The sequence below is a fragment of the Terrapene carolina genome, unplaced genomic scaffold (genome assembly GCF_002925995.2).
Source record: "Terrapene carolina triunguis isolate 2854851 unplaced genomic scaffold, T_m_triunguis-2.0 Scaffold198, whole genome shotgun sequence".
NCBI classification, from domain to species: Eukaryota; Metazoa; Chordata; order Testudines; family Emydidae; genus Terrapene; species Terrapene triunguis.
In genome coordinates, this window is record NW_020664549.1 from 1791628 (window position 1) to 1808572 (window position 16945).

The following is a 16945-nucleotide window of genomic DNA, read 5'->3' on the forward strand; positions in this document are numbered from 1 at the left end:
AAAAAACGGACGTATGGTAACCCTAGGCTCTGTTTTATGACTGGGCTACCACAATACTAGTGCTAATAATAATCCTATAAATGTAAACAAGCAGGCACGAGCATTGCAGTGGTGTATGTTGTTCTCACAGCTTGAAATGGCAGTAGGACACACAAGGGATCAAAAAGTATGTTTAGAGACTTGTCTTGCACTTTTTTGTATTTAGTGGAGCAGATAACTTTTCATTGAACTTAGTTCTCAGCACTAAGAAATTCTGTGTCCGAAAATGAACCGGAAGGGGTGAGATTGTGACTTTGGAATGTTTGGGAATCACGGAGTTAGTTAAAAACAGGTGGCCTGAATTCTCCCACCCTCCCAAACCACCATTTGAATATGCTTCAGAAACTACCTTCTCTCTGCAAAGAAAGTTGTTCTATGTGTAGAAATGCTTTGCTCCCTTTTTTTTTTTTTTTTTTTTTAAATTGTAGCCTGGAAACATTTGCTAGTTGAATGGTGAGCAAAATATTTTAGTCACATCAAGAGCAGGAATGTATAAAACCTTCCTAATATTTCTCTTACTGAGAAGTGAACAAAGACAAGTACACAACTTTTGTTTAAAAGTGAAAACACAGAGGAGTCAAATGGTGAATGAGTTAGCCTTTCACCTCGGTCTTGGGTCCTAGATTTAGTCTATGGCCCTAGGGGTGCAGTGGGATGCATGCTTGTAGAACAAGCTTGCACAGCTTCTGCCTCCTTTTAAGCCCGGCTTGTTGTTAAACCCTTGACTTGCACATAGAGTGAAACTCCTGCTCCCTACAGACCATTAAACAATCTGGTCTTTAGAGGTATTAATCTTTTTATAAAGACTCTGCAGAAATCATGACTATCCCAACCAAGTTATGGCTGAAACCATGATAACTGTTTAACATGGTGGCTGCTGTATCTAGGGGTTCCGTTTCAATAACACAATGCAAAACCGGCTCGAGCCCCCACCCAGTGACCTGGGACAATTACATACCACCCCCCTGGGTACCTCTAAGAGGCAATACTTCCCCTCTCGCAAGCACGGAGTCTGAGTGTAGCAGAAAATGTTTAATAACATGAGGTAAACGACATCAGCATAAAATTGGAAAAACACCACAAACAGGATTCATAACACAAACCATGAGCCAAACCCACCCCAGCAAATGGGGCTGTGTCCTTTCCCTTTGGTTCTTGAATCCAGCAACCCAAAAATCACCCAGAGTCCCCAAAGTCCAACACCCCCAAAGTCTCTTGGGTCCAGCAATCCCAAAAGTCCAACAACCCCCCAAAGTCTCTGTCCCTGGTCAGTGCAGCCCCAGAGTAAAAGGGGGGGGCACACAGGGTGTTAAGGGGCACCTTACGTGATCCAAGGCTGGCCAGCAGTCTGTTTCTCCGTGGAACAGGGCCCTTTCATGACCAGTGATTTTGAAAGAACAGTGCTAATCATAATACTTCAGAACATCTCTTCTTTCCTCCCTTCCCCCCCCCCCCCCCCGCCCCCCAATAAAACAAAACCAAAGCCCTACCCACAGTCTGTCACGGTCTTTTAATCTTACTATAACGCTACTGTGGGAGCAGTGGAAGGGCCCCTGTTCACATTGTTTCAACTAACTTTCTTTCACAAACCATTGTTAGCAGCAGTTTGTCCAATAGCATGAACAGGACCTAGAGGTCAAAACTCAAGATAATTAAATAGTGTTAGAAGGGGTGGAGGGTGAGCAGAAGCTGTCCAGACGAGTGCTGGAATAAGCTTGTGCTGTAGCTGCTTTGCAAAACACAGTGTGCAGCAGAGTGTCATGTTTGACAGCTAATAGTACAATTGTAATGCCTTTGTGTCCTATCTGTATAAAACTTTCCTTCCTTCCTGCAGACATCATAATTCCTGAGAATGGGGAACCTGTGAGTACCAAGGACATTAAATGTTGTATTAAGCAAATCCAGGAACTGATCATTTCTCGGTTAAACCAAGCGGTTGCCAACAAATTGATAAGCTCCGTAGACTACCTGCGTGAAAGCTTTGTGGGGACGCTGGAGAGATGCCTGAGGAGTCTGGAGAAGTCTCAGGATGTTTCCGTACATATCACGAGCAATTATCTCAAACAGGTATGGTAGCTCAACCAGTTGCTGAGAACTTTTCGTAGCATTACTTTTTTACGAAGAATTTTGTTGGACTGTCACAGCAAGACTTGACTTTATCCTGATGGAATAAGAGAGCAGCACTAAAAAACCAGGAAGAGTTGGGCAAGGCTATAATGTACAAGCCCTATTAAAATCAATAGAAGGAAGCAGAAACCTTTGAGGAACGGATGTAGTGGCTGGAGAAGAGGGGCAGAACTGAGGAATTATAGGTTCTATTCTCAGCTCTTCTCAGGCTTGCTGTATGATCTCTGCCAAGTCACTTAACCTCCTGCTCGGTTTCCCAGTCTGTAAAATGGCGATAATTACCTATCTATATAAGGGTGTGGCAAGGGTTAAATACACAGAGTAGTCTGGTCAGGTAGGCTGGGGGCCATCTGCAGCATCCGGTATAGACCATTGCCAGAGGCAAGATGCAAGATTTACAGGACCAGTGCTCTTATTTGTTCTAGGTCAGTTTTCCATACAGAATCAGAATTAAGCAAGTCATGGTTCTTACTTTGCTAATTTTCTCCCCCCCCTCCTCACTCCAGATACTAAATGCAGCCTATCACGTTGAAGTCACTTTTCACTCAGGCTCATCAGTAACCAGAATGCTGTGGGAACAGATCAAACAGGTATGAATTTTCTACATTCCTTTCTACTTGGACTGTAAAATAAACTAGTTACTATCACACCCTGACTTTCGCGTACTAGAACAACGATGGAATGTTTGGATTATAAACGCTGCAGGGATTGCTTATGAAACTGATACTAAATATTACTAACTTCTGCTGGTCTACAGAATGTTCTGCAGAATCTTACTACTTTTTACAAACCATAAAAGTGCAAATTAATAATGTGCCCCTAAAAGTGTTTGGATGCTTCACAAAGCAAAGAATTGACTTGACAGTTGCTAGTTACAAGTGTTAAGGCAAACCACTATTATTCATTGAGTGAGTGTCCATACAGATTTCGTTCTTTGTGCATGAGATTGGATTTTTTGGGACTGTACCTGTGCCCGGAGTACCTTCTTGTTCCTCATAATGGAAGGCATAAGGAGTGGGGGGCAGCAGCCATCTGCAATCAGTTCCTTCTTACTGTCCATTGTGGTTCCTGTATGGGTGTTCCTAGTGCTTTGTGCAGCTAGTACATTCTTTTTTTCCTCTACTGTAGGGGGAAAAGTGTTGGTCTTTGTCTAGTGTTGATTGATAGGTTTTCTCTTCCAATTGGCTTTAGTTACTTAATCTTAAACAGAGTAGTGAGAAGGTTTCTTCTATACAAGGAATCTCTTCCTTGAATAGATCGACTGTACAAGGGCAGACACCAAGTCATTGGGGTTCAAGGTCTGCTCATCCTGCACCTGTTGTTATTCCTGTGAATGACTGGCACTCCCAGTGCCTGTTGTGCTTCGGAGCAGTGGAGATCTGGCAGAGTTCAGGAAAAAATCTCTGGGAGGCACTGGAAGATCATCCGGGATGCAGAGCAGCCCTCCTGGTACCCACTCATTTGTCGTCCTCACTGTCCATACCAGCCATGGCAGTACTGGTCTCCCTACAAGTAAACCTCTGTTCTAGGAAGTCAGCTTTGTCCACTTTCTCCAGAGCCAGATCCCCCTCACCAAAGAAGCAGTCTCGGGCTTCTCTCCTGTCTGTGTCAGTTTATGGAGGGTGAGCGGGAATACGGTGGAGATTACTACTCTCCAGAGATTTATCAGCCTCTGGCCATCTCCATCTGCAGATTGAAGTAGTTAAGCCCCCATTCACTACTTCTGTGGATGAGCTTAAAGCCCTTCCAAGACCTTGCTAAAAGTGGTGAAGACCCTGGATATTCCACTGGAAGTCATCTAGGAGCATGCTGAGTGTCTTCTGAATGTCCTGCAGCCTTCCTCTGCAGTGTGACTGGCCATGTCCACTGGTGACTGACCACTTGACTTGGCATACATTGGCCTCAGTCACAGCAACATCAAAAGGGGCTGTTGGATACCAGGTGCCTGTGAAAGGGTTTGAATATTTTACCAACACCCTACCCCTGGGTGTAGCGCAGGTAGCTCATGGAAAGTTGAGGCACCAAAGCCAGTCCAAGTCTACCCCTGTGGATAAAGACCCCAATAACTGAGATCTATTTCAGGAAGAAGGTATACCCCTCAGCAAGCCTTCAGTTATGAGTGGCAAATGATCAGGTGCTGCTGCCAGAGAAGGACTTTCTGTTATGGGACACTTTCCATTTTTATGGACAGACTCCTGAAGGGCCAGCACAAGGAATTGAAATCCCTTATAAAGGCCAGCTCACTGCCTGACTGGCACTTCAAGCAGCATTTGATGCATCGGCTTCAGCAGCCAGGTTCATGGCTGCAGGCATCAGGAAATCCACTGGAAGTCTAAGTCACTATCAGCCCTCCCATTTGAGGGCAACAAGCTCTTTAATAGTGATATGGATGAGGAACTTAATTCCCTAAAAGACTCCAAAGCCACCTTGAGATTCTTGGGTCTGTATGTCCCAGCCCCAGAAAGGAAGCTACCATGAGACAGACTGAAACTAGTCTCAATACTATCCCAGCTACTGACTTTAGAGCAGCTGAGGAAGGGGTAGTGATTTTACTGAGTCTGCCCCACAATGTGGGGCTTCAAGCAAAAATGGTGTTTTATTTGTTTTTTGTGTTTGGGCAAACCTCCCTCAGTTCCTCCTTCTTCCAGGCCTCTCTTTGACAACAGCCTGTCCTGCTTCCAGGAAGCCTGGGATGGGATAATCAAGGACTGGTGAGTCTTGACGATAGTCAGCAAGGGGTATCCCATCCAGGTTCAAGCTGTTTTTATCCCCCAAGTCCCTCTTCAGAGGCCTTTCTCGTCAGAGGCTGAGGGCGTCCACCTCTTGCTTCACGTAAATGGGAGAGGTAGAGGAAATCCGCACCCCCACAGAGTTCAGGGGCAGGGGACTTCATTCCCACTGCATCCTAATTGCAAAGTTGGGAGACTCAACACTTTTTTTTAGCCATTGCTTCAAATTCTGCATGGTTACCCTGGACTTTATTATCTCCTCTCTGGATCCCATGGACTGGCTCACTGCTCTTGACCTTCAAGATACGTATTTTTCCCATCTTAATCCTTCCAGCTCATGGATTCCTGGCAGGAACATCCATACTATCAGCAGAGTTCTACCCTCTGGTCTCTCAGCATGCCAATAGGTGTTCACCTAAGTCCTAGCTGTGGCAGCTGCCCACCTGAAGGCAAGGTATCAAGGTGCATCTGTAATGGATGATGGGCTGGTTGGCACAGGGGAGCTCCCCCAGCAAGTGACCAACTTGCTTCAAAAGAAACTAAACTGCTTTTTAGTCACCAAAGTGTGGAATCTTTGTGAACAATAACTTGAATGGTTACATATAGTAACTGTGATTCTTCAAGATGTGTTGTCCACAAAGATGCCATGACCCACTCTCCTTCCCTGATGATTGGAGTCCTGCTCCTAGGGGAGCCCTATTGGAAGGAATGGAGTACAGGTGCAGCTGGCCCTGCCCGCTTAGCTACAGGAGCAAGGGGGTCCTTGGGCTGCAGATTTGGCCCCAATGAAACACTGCTATTGAAAAGAAACTGGACTTGTGCACATTGGGCACCTGCATTTCAAGAGTAAAAGCTGTGTGGGCAACACATCTCAAAGAACCATACTTGCTCTTCTTTCTGAATCCGATTCTGCCCTCAGATCAACTCTTAAGATTTCAAAAGAAGTAAGTAGCATATGAGGTCTGAGGGCAAGATTTGGCCCTTCAGTTTAATTGGTTTAATCCTGTTCTGTTAGATAATTCAGCGGATTACCTGGGTCAGCCCACCTGCTATCACCATGGAGTGGAAGCGGAAAGTAGCTCAGGATGCTATTGAGAGCCTCAGTGCCTCCAAGCTGGCGAAGAGCATCTGCAGCCAATTCCGGACCAGGCTAAACAGCTCTCATGAGGCTTTTGCAGCCTCTCTGCGACAGGTAGGTGTGGGGCTGTGAGGTGGGCAATGCAAATGCAGAGCACCATGAGGAGAAACAAATTGGGGTTTCTGTATAGTGCCACTCCGGGAAACCAGAACTGTCACATGTGAGATGGCCAAAGGGTGGGCAGAATAGTCAACCCATTGCTGTCCTCTTCAATATGGAAGTATTGCCTACCTAGTGGGAGACACTCTGGCTTGTGATGCTTAGGCTTCATCAGCATGGCAAGCTAACTTGGAGCCCTCCCTGCAGTGAAGTGGGTGCCCTAATTAAATGACCCATCTTGAAAATGGGACCCCATATGATCCAGTGTCTTACCTTGCTTTCACTTTTTGCTTCTATGTGAGGCATGTGACCATATAGAATGACTCTACACATACCATTTCTGGCCTTCTGTCTTGGTAGCTAGAGGCTGGCCATTCAGGCAGGTTGGAGAAAACGGAAGACCTTTGGCTGAAGGTGCGGAAAGACCATGCCCCTCGGCTAGCCCGCCTCTCGCTGGAGAGCAGGTCTCTGCAGGATGTGTTGTTACACGGTGAGCACCTACACCCGATCTTCTTTCCAGAGTCTCTTGGGAGGGTGTCTTGGATTAGTTCTGTCCTGCTTCTGCAGGGTTTGGGGGAGCAAGGGCAAGGGGGACTCCTCATCTAGCTGTAGATTATTATACAAGAATAGTGTTGGCTTGAACGCTAGTTTTCTTCTGGCTTTGCTTCTACTTGACACGTGCCAACTATGTCGAAGTATTGGGTAGGGTTGCTTCTAATCCTGCGGGCCTATGAAAGGGAAAAACCTCACTCATCTTCTAGTATAGGACTTTGTGGGAAGGCTGATTGGGGGCAGTAGGATGGATAGCTAAAAACAATTAGTTTGTAGATCCAAAACTGGGAGAGTTCTATGGAGGGGAGGGGTGTTAATTAGAGAACTCTTTGCAAGGCTAATTGTTTAAATCAAATATACTTCAATGCTGTGCTCATTTTTAAAAAGAAAAACTTTACAACAAATTTGTGGGCATAACAAGAACTTTTAGGAAGGCTTGATAAAGACGCAGAGATTTGTTTTGAAGACTTAGTCTTAAATCCTCTGAAAGACTCCCTGGGACGATTCATAGGATTGATAATGGGATATAGAACCTTCAACCTCTGTGGTTATGGGATCAAACCCAGACTCTGTGGGTACTGACCAAAAAACTTGTCTGAGGGTTATGTGGCTTGTATGCTGCTAGCTGGAATGAGAGTCCTGTTCACTTACAGACTGTTGCTAGATGTCTCCTGTGTTGGCAGTCTCAGATTAGACAAAGGATTGAATGAGCAATGAAGATAGAACTCCCCTTTTTCCTCTTTGGTACCTCAGCATATGGGGGTGAGTTTCACTTGCGGAAGAGTCCAGAGAGAGCTTGTACTGGGCTGTTACTTGTTCTGCATATAAATATTGTGGCCTATACCAGTTCCAGTCTAGCATTGACCTAACAATTTAAACTACCTGATTTCAAGAAGGACCCACCTACCTCCCCCTGAATGTGAAATACTAGTCCAGTTCATGGCATCATCATAGCCAGATACTTATGCTAGAGGGGGAGAACATGGAAACTTTACCTCTGATCAAACTGACACATTGCTGTGTGTTTGCAGGTAAACCGAAGCTAGGCCGTGAGCTGGGCCGAGGGCAGTATGGAGTGGTGTACTTGTGTGATAGTTGGGGGGGCCATTTCCCATGTGCACTCAAATCAGTCGTCCCTCCAGACGAGAAGCACTGGAATGACCTTGCACTTGAGTTTCACTATATGAGGTGTGTATTGGTAAACTCTCCTCTAATCTGCAAATGCCAGCTGAACCTGGTTAGATTCCAGTAGCTACGCAGGCTGGCTTACATGGCTTGAGGCAGAGAGACTTTGGTCCAACGTAGTTCCTTACCACTCTCAGTGACTTGGTCAGTGCTGAGGATTGCCACTAAATGCTGCACAACTTTGAGTGAGGACTAGATAACTGTCGATGCTACTTGTAGAATAGATAAGACAGTGCAAAGCTCACCTGCTGCCCCGCCTCATCTCTCCCCAGGGCTGATTCTCTTGTGTCTGCAATACTCCCATTCCCTGCTGCTTCCTGCAATAAAAGTCAGTTAGTATTGCATGGTGTTGCACAGTTCTCACTGTCCTGGCCTTGGTATCTGATGTACCGTCTCTCCCTTCATCTAGTACTGAGCACTCTTTCTGCCCAAAGTGTGCTATTCTGCATTCACTGACTAAAATGACAGTGGGACGACAATGTAGGAAACGTAACCAGACTTGATTTGTATAGAGCTGCCTCTGCTGCAGTGCAGACCTCCTGTTACAACACACTGACTCAGTGATCTGTCCTTTGCTGTAGCCAGAGTGGTGGTAGCATTGTCAGTCATCTCCTGCTACACTTGTTAAGAGCCCAGATGTTGGGTGCCTTGTAAAGAGACTAGGCTTGATTTAAGAGGGCAGGAGGGGAAGTAGGCAGAATTGTAATCTAGGGGAATATAGTCACATTGTCTATCTGTTGTGCTGATTTTCTTTCTCCAGGTCTTTACCAAAGCATGAGCGACTAGTAGATCTCCATGGCTCCGTGATAGATTACGGCTATGGGGGAGGTTCCAGCATTGCTGTCCTACTGATAATGGAACGGTTGCACAGAGATCTCTATACAGGACTAAGGGTGAGAAGGAAAAATGGCTGGAAGCACCAACTGAACTCATAAACTGGTGTAGAAGAAAGTTATTGGTCTATTTACCACTTTCAGGTGTCATTTTCCTCAATATATTTATAACTGACTTTAGTCAGAGCAAGTATGTGTTTAGCAATACATGGAAGGCATGTCATGCATCCATGTACAATCTCAGCAGCACTCAGAGTGCTTAAAATGGCAAATAACTTAACTGTGACTGTTGCAAATTTTGTGTTTGCATGTAAAATGTAGCTTTAGCTAGTTCTGGTCTGTGATTCAAACAGTCAGGAACCTAAATGCTAAAGTGGACAGTATCCTTGATTTGTAAAATTTGGGCTACAGAACAACCATAAAAATACATCTGAGCACATCCTTGGAGAACTTTTGACATAACTAGACCCAGTTTTAATTATGGAAGCTCCTAAAACATTATAGATCCAATTCTCCTTTATATGAAGGCCCTCTTATACATCTGGAGAGGTGTAACGCGACATTAGTGTAGCTGAGAATTCAGGCCTGCAAATGGCCATTTTAAGTAGAAGAAGCTGTGTTGGCCTATTTTACACAGGCTACCATACTGCCAGTGTGTCTGACTGTGAAAGTCCCCTAAAAGGGAAGTCACTAGCTGAAGGCTCAAATGCTAGATGGAATCAGTACTTGAATTTCCCAGGGTATAACTCTCAGCTTTTATGTGAGAGGTCCTGTTCAGGTGACTTTTCAGATTGCTGTTTGCGGCTATGTTCTGTAGCACCTTACACTTCCAAAATCCCTCTCAGGCCAGAGAACATTTTTGGGGAATCACTTCACCCATGCTGCCAAACTGAAGCACATCCTACTGTGGGGTGAAACACAGCAGCTGTCTAACAGAACAGTGATCCTAGATTATTTAGACCAGAAAGTGAAGAACACTCTTTTTTTTTTGTTTGACAAACCCAATTGAACAGTTGGTGCTTCAAACTGTTGTAAACGGCACAAAGCCGGGATGCTATGCCCTGTGTCAGTATAGCAGTAGAACAGACAAAACTTAGTTTGATTTAAACACACAAAGGCATAAAATATAGGAATAAAAAAAACTAGATTGTGTGCTGTAGAAGTGAAAGGAAACATGACTTCTTGGGGTAGTGATCTAAAACCAACATCTTCCTGAAGATCTTCTAGTTGCATTACTGTAATAGTTACATAATGCTTCAGTGTGGCTTAGACTACTGTACTGTGTTTTGATCTGGCCTGTGGCATAAGAGATGCTGCATCGCTTGATCTTTAGCAGCTGACAACTTGGAATGTCTCGGATACCTTACTTTCAGAAGTCATGTGGCCTTTTTGCTGTTGGCCCATCCATCCCTTTCATCTTGCTGCCTGCAGTCCTGGCTGACTCCATCAAGCAGTTTAGTAGCCACTTTGGAAGTAAATAGTGGGATCATGACCGCATGTTTCATTACTGAGCAAAAGAACTAAATAGACTAGGATAAGCAGATACCATGTTCAGAACCTAGTGAAACTAATGTACCAGGATCTTGGCAACAAAAGCAGCTCATGCCAAGTCCATTCCATTGCCTGGCATTCACCCATGGCTCTGTCAGGAGCTCCTTGCATCTGTTAAAGGGTCAGTTAGTAGCTAGATAGCATTTACCGGGAAGGACAAGGAAATCCCACAAATACAAAGTAACTTACATTTGTAGGATTATTAAATCATCCTGTATGCCTCTTCCTCAGGCTGGGCTGATACTGGAGACACGATTGCAGATTGCTCTGGATGTAGTGGAAGGGATCCGGTTTCTGCACAGTCAGGGGCTTGTTCATCGGGACATCAAACTTAAAAATGTATTGGTAAGGGAAATCTTTTTACACTTCACTTTCTTTTGGTTAGTCCCTAAAAGCCTTTTTCTCTCCACTGCCAAAGGGGAACTAATAAATCGTTGCTAGCATTGACAGTAAATGAAATAATGGCCTTATTCACTTAGATGTTTCTGTAAGAAGACTTACAAACAAATGCCTTTCACTTTGATAGCACTCTTCATGTACTCTCAAAACACTTACTACAAATATCAGTTTTACAAGGTCCTTGTGAGCTATAGAAGCATTATTATTATTTTGCAAGTGGGATAGTGACTTGTGTGAGGATAGTTTGTCACAGCTGGGATTAGATTTAGGACTTTCTGGTTCCCAGTCCTGTTCTCGCACTGCTAGACCATACCTCCTGGTTAATAAAGATGTAAAAACTTGTCATGTTAGTTAGGACAGTAAGAGTCCATAGCAGTCAGTAATTCAGAATAACGTATATAGAGCAAACTCCCAACAATTCAAACACGAATACATTTTGTAAAGTTGCTTTTAATATTAAAAAGCCAATAATAGGATTGAAAGCATGATTAACCATCACCTGATATATGGATGGCTCTACAGCTTGACAAAAAGAATCGTGCCAAAATCACGGACCTGGGATTCTGCAAGCCTGAGGCCATGATGTCTGGCAGTATTGTTGGGACACCCATCCATATGGCTCCTGAGCTCTTTACAGGTAAGGTGGTGAATGGAATCTCCTATTGACTGTCTGCAGTTCCAGTCCCGAAGGCCCAAAACGCTGTACTTTTATCTGTACCTTTTAACTCCTTGAGGGGGAAAACCTAGTCAAAACTGTGGTAGACTTCAGTTGCATGTGGTGTGTATTTAACTTCACCTTCCTGTATTTTCAGTCTAAGTGATGATCATCTCCATTCTTTTTTCCTTTATGAGAAGAGCGGTTACTGTGGGATTCATATGGCCTACAGAAGTCAATAACAAATTTATACATTGGAAGGGCTATTGGAGGTATTTAGTATCTCTGGTACAAACCATTTTAAAAAAAGTCAGCTGTATTTTTAGGGTCTGATAAAGGGTTTCATACAAATTGTAGAGTAAGTTTTTAATACAAAAAGTTGGGGAAATTCAGAGCTGGGGATGACATCTAGGCTTATTTCCCATCCTCAAGATGAAGTAAGTCTTGATTCAAAATTTGACTCTCAGCATTATGGTTCTAACATAAACTATTTTTCCTTTTTAAATCCCCACCTCCCCCCCCCCCCCTTTTTTTTTTTTTTTAATTAAGCCTTTTTTTTACAGTAGTTCCTAGAGGGCTCAATCAGGATCAGAACCCCATTGTGTTAGGTGCAGCACAAATATGTCACCAGGAACAGCATCTTTTAAGATTAGACTGATCACAGCAAACCTGTTTGTGTGTACTTCAAAGGGTAACATGCAGATGCTCCTGATTTAATAACAAAGTGTTCATGGTTAACATGCTAGATTCTGATCCTGAAAAGACTTAAGCATCTGCTTACCTTCTGTATACTGTAAGTAGTCCCATGGGCTTTAATAGGACTGCTCTGTGTGTAAATCTTTGAAGGAGTGGAGGCCTTAAGTTGTTTTCATGCTGTACAATAACACACACCAAGCTGTGATGCAAACACTCAGATTAGTTTTGTACCTTTTATTTTATATTGGTTTCAAACTCTGGAGACGTTCATTTGTCCTGTTGATCAAACCTGTTTGTTGTTCATTTGCCACAGGGAAATATGATAACTCGGTGGATGTTTATGCATTTGGTATCCTGTTCTGGTACATCTGTTCAGGACATGTGAAGTTACCAGAGGCCTTTGAGAGGTGTGCAAGCAAAGACCACCTTTGGAACAATGTTAGAAGAGGTATGTATGATTTATGCTGCGTTGCTGTTAGGTGATCTAGTACTGTGTGAAACCTCCTGGAAAAGTAAATCCTTTTTACCCCCTTCATTTTTCCTTAACTAGGAACTGCATTTCCAGTCCCAGCCTCCCTATGGATTTAGTGGCCTTTGAGTAAAAAGTGCACTGCAGACTGTCACCCTCTAAGAGTATAGATGGGTAAATGGCACCTGACACTTTTTTTCCTCTTTAAAGATTAGCTGGAATCTGGGCAGACTTCAGTGGGATCTGCTGAAGGCATGTCACCAAAGGTCTAACTGAAATCTCTCTAGCTACGGGCAGGGTTCTAAAATAGCTTCCGATAAAACACAACCTGTCCCTGCTGATTATTGTCACTGTGCTAGCACAATGTTTTAAATGCCATTCTTGCCTCAAAAGGATGATGTATTAACGTTAGAAGGTAGAGTAAACCACATCCCAGAAACAGCCAGACATGGCATAATCCTTTAAGGAATGCTTAATTCCTTGCTATTTCCAGACGCCATCAGAATCCTTCACCCTCAAGTGTTTGATTAGGTGGTAAAACTGTAAAATGCTGGGGATGGTTAATGAGTGGAAGGTTGAAAAGTTTTTTTTACAATGGAAGACTGTCTATTATCGTTTCCCATTCTGAGCAATGAACTTCTGCTTCCCAAGTTAGAAAATAGTTTAACGGGGCAGTTGCTATCCTGTGGTAGCACATACTTTCTGTGATGAATCTAATATAAGAAAGTGTCAGTGCATTACCCTTTTTAATTCCTGTCCACAACTTTTCCATGTACGAGAGAGACTAAATCAAATGGGTGAGCCATGCATTTGCTCAGAAGGAAGCAAGATGTGCATTCGGTCTCGTGTTCCAGGACTGAGTTCTGCAATTGTGGGCTAGCTACTGAAAGATCTTTCCCTGTACTGTTAAGCCTTTTCCTGTGGCCAACTGCTTCAGTGGAACTGAATCATGCACATCCATACTTGGCTTGGTGCCTCCTGCCATTACCAGCTGTGAGATTTAACAGTACACACTTCTACAGCTCCTAAAACCCCGTCTGAAGTGACTTGGGAAACTGTGTTGGGCACTGTATTAATTTAGATGGACTAAATAGGCCAAAAGTATTAATGTAACTCAGTATCAGAGGGGTAGCCGTGTTAGTCTGTATCCACAAAAACAACGAGGAGTCCGGTGGCACCTTAAAGACTAACAGATTGATTTGGGCATAAGCTTTTTGGGGTGAAAACCCCACTTCAGATGCATGGAGTGAAAATTACAGATGCAGGCATTATTATGATCATAAGATATCACAATAACCTATCACAACAAATGCTGATGGGAAAAGGTAAGAAAGGGAGGTCGGCAGACTGAATTAGTCCAAACAAAAAGCCCTATAGCTATAACCCAAGGACTGTGTTACGATTGTGCCTGGTAGACAAGAAAAGTGTAGAACTAAATATCCGTAAATCAAAACTGGTGTGTCAGAAACTAGGTCTAATTGGTGGACCAAATCATGAGGTGATGAGTATAGCTCACACCACTCCCGTTTGGGGTCCATAATGAAAAGAGGCTTTGGGGAAGAAAAAAACTGGCTAAGGGAGCGAGCTTCACCATCCTGGCTGCCACCCCCCATGATCTCTTGGGTCCCTGGCCTTCATCATCCTGATCCTGAGATGTCCTGACCAGACCAGGCCTGAGGGGGACCCAGATGAAATCACCAACTCTACCGTCTCCAGCTAAATCCCGAATACCACCTGGGATGAAACAGGATTGACTTTAACCACCACCCACCCATCTCAATTAACTTCTCCTTTCTCCCAAAAGGACAGTTATTTACCATGTAAAACTGTCAAACAGAGGGATGGCCCTTCTAAAACTCTTCAGTGAAAGGGAATAAGGGATATTAATTGAAAGCCCTATTTAATACTTTACATTTCAAATGCTTTAACGGTTTGTCCTTCTTTTCTGTATCCTCTATTAAAGGTTAAAAGGATTTTAATGGTGTTTCACCATATCACTAAGTGACCGGACGTCCCTGTATACCAAACCCCAGATCTTGTTTAACACTGTTTGTTTAGTGTTGGATACTTATGATCTTAGGCTCACTTTTCCCAGGGAAGCTCCTAATATTAGGATAAACTTCTAGGCCCAATTATCACAACAGCACCTTCTTTACTAGGAGTGTCTTGAGAACTCCTAACATTTACTCTTCCCTGGTCACTATAATCTGAGCCAAAGTGACTAACAGCAAAGGATCTCCTATGCCTATTTAGTCAGGATTTTCTAGCCGTTACCAGCCCCTGTTCTTTCTTTCCATTTTCCAGGAGTACGCCCAGAGCGCCTCCCTGCATTTGATGAGGAATGCTGGCAGCTGATGGAAGCTTGCTGGGATGGAGACCCTTCCCAGCGTCCCCTCCTGGGCATTGTCCAGCCCATGCTGCAGCGGATCATGGACAGACTCTGCAAGTCAAGCTCTGAACAGTCAAACAAAGGGTTAGATGATTCTACTTGAAGGAAACATGAAAGAACCGTTTTATTATGGGAGAACTCTGACCCCCTTCTTGCGGATGTCTTCTTTGAAGAAGTAGCTCTTGCTGGGTAACAGGAGTTGCACTGGAGCAAACAAAAGATGTCTCGCCTCTGAGAGCATTATGGACATTGCAACTTGGGTAGCAGCCAGAAAAATTCCACTCCAGTACACAAGTTACCCCGGCCCCCATTTTTATTACAAAGATGAGTGAATAAATAAAAGATGGAAAATCCAGGCCATTTGGACTGCAAGGGATCTCTGCTAATCCCCTCCAGACTTTTCAAAAGAAAAGCATCTGGTGCTTTAGGTAGCAACTGAGTCACTAGGGATTTATTACTGCAGTTCTCACACAGTGGTAACAGTTGAAACAAAATATCTTCCATCTGCTGCTATCTGTGGTTGACCTTTAGTATATCCACCAGCTTTCCTTATCCTCAAAATTGAGCTTGGATGGTTTGGGGGACAAATAACAGTAATTACCTGGGGTGGGGCCCTTAGGCTACAAGGGGTGGGGGGATGAGAGTGTCGTTATGCATTAGCTGCTTACAACACTCAGTATGTTTACATTGACAGGATCAAAGCATCCACACTTTACCTAAGGGGGAATTTCTGCATTCCACTGCAGCAGGAATACCCCAAAATCATAAGCTATCTGACTACTTTTTTTTTTTCTCTTACTTACTCGTAACCTGAAAGACCACTTTTTATAAACAAGTTATTGCTTCAAATAACTCTGCTTAATAGTGGTTGTTGGGGTGTCTAACCTGGCCTTTCTTTTAGTCTTTTGGTAAGATGGGGACTTCAAACAAATGGTTCAGAGAAATTGCACATAGTATTATAGAAACACAAAATGTCATTAGCAACTATCGACTGATGTCCAAACCCACTGGAAAATTACCAGTTTGTGTTTTTAACTAAAATGCTTTCCTTGTTTTGAACTAAGTGTAAAGGCAATGACGGTTTTAAATTCTATCGACATTTTAAATAAGATTTCTTCAACTTTTTAAAGTCATTTGCTGGGTGAAAAAGTACCCAAGGGAAAACAGCTCTACCATTCTTCAGTGGGGGGTGCAGGGGTTGCTGTGTCCACATCTGATCTCTTCACTTCCTTGGGCTTTGCAGTTTGGTTGTATTAAAAATTGGAGGTCAATTGCAGGGTGTGTGTGGGGCAGGACAGTCCTGATACCCCTTACATGAAGGGCTCCTTCTGAAAACACACCCTTTCCACAGTGTTTCCTCTGCATTTGGTTGGGCGAGGTTGATACTTTGAAGTGCTTGGGGATAGGTGGGGGGTAGAAGGAGGGAATCTGAATGGAGAACACCTTTTGTATGTGTGAGGAAACTGATTACTTGGCAGTTTGTCCCTAGGTATAACAGCACACTCCTCCCCCCCCCCACTGCAGGCGATGGGGCAGGCAGCGGCTTCATTTTAACAGGAAATCTAGCATGCCATGTGCAAAACCATGCAGGCATGTGAAATCATTACACCTTGCTGCTGGAATTTACTGGGTGGTACAAAGCAAGATTACAACCAGTCGCCTTTTGCCTGTTAAACAGCTTGAACAAAGGAGAGGGATAAATAACCCTGCAGTGTTACTCAACAGTCTAGTTTAACCCATCTTCTGCATGCAATAAAACCAAAATAATGCTTTTTAAAAAAGATTGCTTTTTACTTAACTACAGACGATGGCATAAAAACTGTTGTCATAGTTCCATAGACTGCAGCCTCTCCAGTAACTTGAATGGAAGTGGGCAGTAGCTATAAATCACATGCACGGAAAAACCAATCTCTTTTCAAAGCAGGATTATTACTAGGAACTTCACTGCCTTGGTGTATATCTATGCCACCAATGACTTTAACAGTATTAATCCGTTTTATATCCGTTTACTTTGTCCTATGGTGGCTAGTAACTACGTTGAGAACTAGAAGAGTCTAGGTCAGTATTTTTGCAGCTATAGACAT

General features: G+C 43.7%; 1 protein-coding gene across 1 annotated transcript in view; it reads left to right on the forward strand.

The window, feature by feature from the left end:
• LOC113407108 (dual serine/threonine and tyrosine protein kinase) overlaps positions 1–15004 on the forward strand; it is a 55556-nt gene extending 40552 nt beyond the window's left edge. The window contains exons 4-13 of the mRNA XM_026655159.1: positions 1874–2106; positions 2673–2756; positions 5911–6087; positions 6493–6622; positions 7716–7872; positions 8630–8762; positions 10485–10598; positions 11175–11289; positions 12317–12451; positions 14777–15004. Coding sequence (XP_026510944.1) covers positions 1874–2106; positions 2673–2756; positions 5911–6087; positions 6493–6622; positions 7716–7872; positions 8630–8762; positions 10485–10598; positions 11175–11289; positions 12317–12451; positions 14777–14964 — 1466 coding nt within the window. The 3' untranslated portion in view covers positions 14965–15004. The remainder of the gene's footprint in view (positions 1–1873; positions 2107–2672; positions 2757–5910; positions 6088–6492; positions 6623–7715; positions 7873–8629; positions 8763–10484; positions 10599–11174; positions 11290–12316; positions 12452–14776) is intronic.
• Positions 15005–16945: the final 1941 nt, after the last annotated feature.